The 2,691-nt window shown below is 38.4% G+C and overlaps 1 protein-coding gene across 1 annotated transcript; it reads right to left on the bottom strand.

Moving 5' to 3' along the window:
• Positions 1 to 365: 365 nt before the first annotated feature.
• On the bottom strand, positions 366 to 2,174 carry LOC113716298 (heavy metal-associated isoprenylated plant protein 8-like). Its single transcript, XM_072071431.1, has 5 exons — positions 1,845 to 2,174; positions 1,585 to 1,753; positions 1,300 to 1,484; positions 1,089 to 1,176; positions 366 to 952 (listed from the first exon to the last, which is right to left on the bottom strand). Exons 2-5 carry the CDS (start codon positions 1,673 to 1,675, stop codon positions 654 to 656), a joined length of 663 nt encoding a protein of 220 aa, XP_071927532.1. The 5' UTR covers positions 1,676 to 1,753; positions 1,845 to 2,174; the 3' UTR covers positions 366 to 653.
• Between the last annotated feature and the right edge of the window lie 517 nt (positions 2,175 to 2,691).

Here is a 2,691-nt window from a genome sequence, read left to right as displayed (position 1 = left end):
ACATAAACGTAATTATCTATAATTTCTCAATCATCATACTCTCTTATTTTTAATAGCTTACCATTTACCCATTCCCCATCCCATTAATGTTGGTGGATCACATTCTTTTTTAGACAAGTGCCAAGAAGAAATTAGGCTGAAAAATGTATCCACTTGCTTTTTGATTGGACCGTTTTTAAAAATTTACTCTTCTTTCCTTTTATTTTGGACTTAATTAAGGGATGAAATTATTGGGTATATAACTTGTTTGGAATGTGAAAAAATTTTACGTTTTTCATGAACACATTTATCAATCATCTTTGTATATCACATACATCAATCCATATTACAAAAGCTCTTAAAAATAGCAATCCAAACCGGAAAGATCTACTAGTATTTTTTATCATAAGCAGCTGTCTTATAGTGCACAAAAACAAGTACACGCGCGCTCACATACGAATGTGTATTCTCGTCCTTTCAGAGAAAAAAAATGAGAAATGAAAAAAATTGGCAGTCTAAGGTCTTTATCTAATTTCTCCCCTTCTTACTAGCTCATGATCATCTACAAATAAAAAACATTCTTGACATGAAAGAAATAGTAATCACACTTAGAGCTGGAGCGCTCAGCAAAAATTAGTAGCAGACTTGGGCCTCGATAGTAACCGACTCTCCTCTCACATAATAGAACAGGCATTGGGATTTTCGTCGCTGAACAATTGAGGGGCATAGACAAGTTCAGGGCAGAAATTGGCGTACCATTCTTTCCCACCACTCTTGTTGCAATGCTTCTCAGTCTCGCATTCTTTCCCATTCTTCTTGTCCTCACTTTGTTTTTGCTTTTCTAGTTTAACAATCTCGATCTCAGCATGCTTCCCTGCTCTTTTCTTCACAAACTCCACAAGCTTTTGTGGTTCAATTCCTCCCTTTACAGTCACCATATTCTTCTCCATATTAGGCTCAACAGTTCGTACTCCTGCAAACCATAAATCAACGACACTCTCTCTCAGTTCCAGTTTTAACATTTCAACTGAAAAATTAATGCAAAGTGGACAGGCAAAAAGGAAAAGGGTAAAAGAATCCAATTATCAATATACGAAAGTTCAGCATACCAGGCATCTTATGGATGCAATGCTTAACATCCTTGGCACAGCCTTCGCAATGCAGGTGCACTTTAAGCACCACTTCAACCCCCTTAGGCTGCACAAACATCCCATTAACAACCAACCAAATTCGATTAAAGTAAAACATGTGATTGAACAAAGATTAACATCTAACTGATGAACACAAAATTTGGACATATTTAGTAAGATTAGCACTAACAACGTAAACCTCTCTTTTCTCTTCTTTCTTTTCTTCTTTCTTGTCCTTTGGCGGAATGGGTGAGATCAACTTAACATATTTGCCGCTTTTTTTCCCCAGCCTCTTTGCCACCTTCGTGGGATCAGCCTTTTCTCCCTTGACAATAACTATATGATTCTTTGAATCCACCTCAATTCCTTCGACACCTACACATTTTCACCCACATTACTAACAGAAAAAGAAGAAAAAAACCATGTATCGATACAGATTCACAAAAGTAATCTGGATCTTTTTTTTTCAATTTACCGTCGTAGCCCCTCAAGCTCTTGACCACAGTTTCCTCACAACCTGGACAATGAATATAAACTTGCAGGACAATATTTCCTTCTGGGCTCATATTCTCCTCTTTGCTTTTGACCTCTGAAGTCTCTAAAGAATTGTTCTCTTCTGGATTCTGATCCTTCTCGTTCTTTCTCTGTGCCGAGAAAACAAGTTCAAAATATCAAGAGCTTATATATCTGATATAAATCCACAAAGCCAAAATGTAACACGATAAATGTCAGTACCTCTATGATAGTGGTAATCTACGAGGCTTTTTTTTTTTCGAAGAAGAAGAAGGGGGCGGGGGTTGGATTCCAATTTCCAAGTGAACAGGGGAAACTGAAGAGGCAGAAAACTTTAGACTAGCAGTAATGGAGTGCTTGCTATGTGTTAGAATGCAAAAAGAAATAGTGGGAATGAATTAAAAGAGGAGGGCTTGGAAATTTTTTTTTTCCGCCATTTTTTTTCTTTTGGCACTAATTTGTGAACGTTTCTTGTAAGGGAAGTAGAAAGGCCAAGATCACCAATTTGTGAACGTTTCTTTTGGCACTAATTTGTGAAACGTTTCTTGAATAGTTTAGTACCTTCCCCATTTCTCAGTTGCAGGGTGCAACGCAACTGAGTTGCCGGGAAAGCACTACCGCTGTCTACTGACACGCCTAGTGTCGAGCCATGTATAGCTGCTGCACAAGTTTGTGCTGCGTGGGATTGGAGATTGTTATTTTGTTAGTATTTTGTGATGACATGGCATGTTTTGTCTTTGCCTTCTTTCTAGAATTAGTTTTGGCTTCGGGGGTTGTGCTTCTGTAAACAGCTTACCATGGATTTTTTTTTTTTTTTTTTTTGAAACAGCTTACCATGGATTTGGATCTACGGTTCTGATGGACATAAAAATGGGATTTGATTCTTGAGTCGGGATGCTGTGGAATTGTGCCACCAGGTAACTTGAGGAGGAAGTAGTACGAAATTGGTTCTTCCCCAAATTATCACTTTCTTTTTCTTTTTCTGTGGTATTTCGCCCCCCGGGGGGGTGGGTGGGGGGAAGGGGGGAGGAAGGAAGAAATTGATGATAATGCTGCTGCTAAACGGAGA

This window comes from Coffea arabica, chromosome 11c, assembly GCF_036785885.1.
Source record: "Coffea arabica cultivar ET-39 chromosome 11c, Coffea Arabica ET-39 HiFi, whole genome shotgun sequence".
Lineage (NCBI taxonomy): Eukaryota > Viridiplantae > Streptophyta > Magnoliopsida > Gentianales > Rubiaceae > Coffea > Coffea arabica.
Note: the sequence above shows the minus strand (reverse complement) of the source record. Positions and strands in the feature narration are given on the sequence as shown.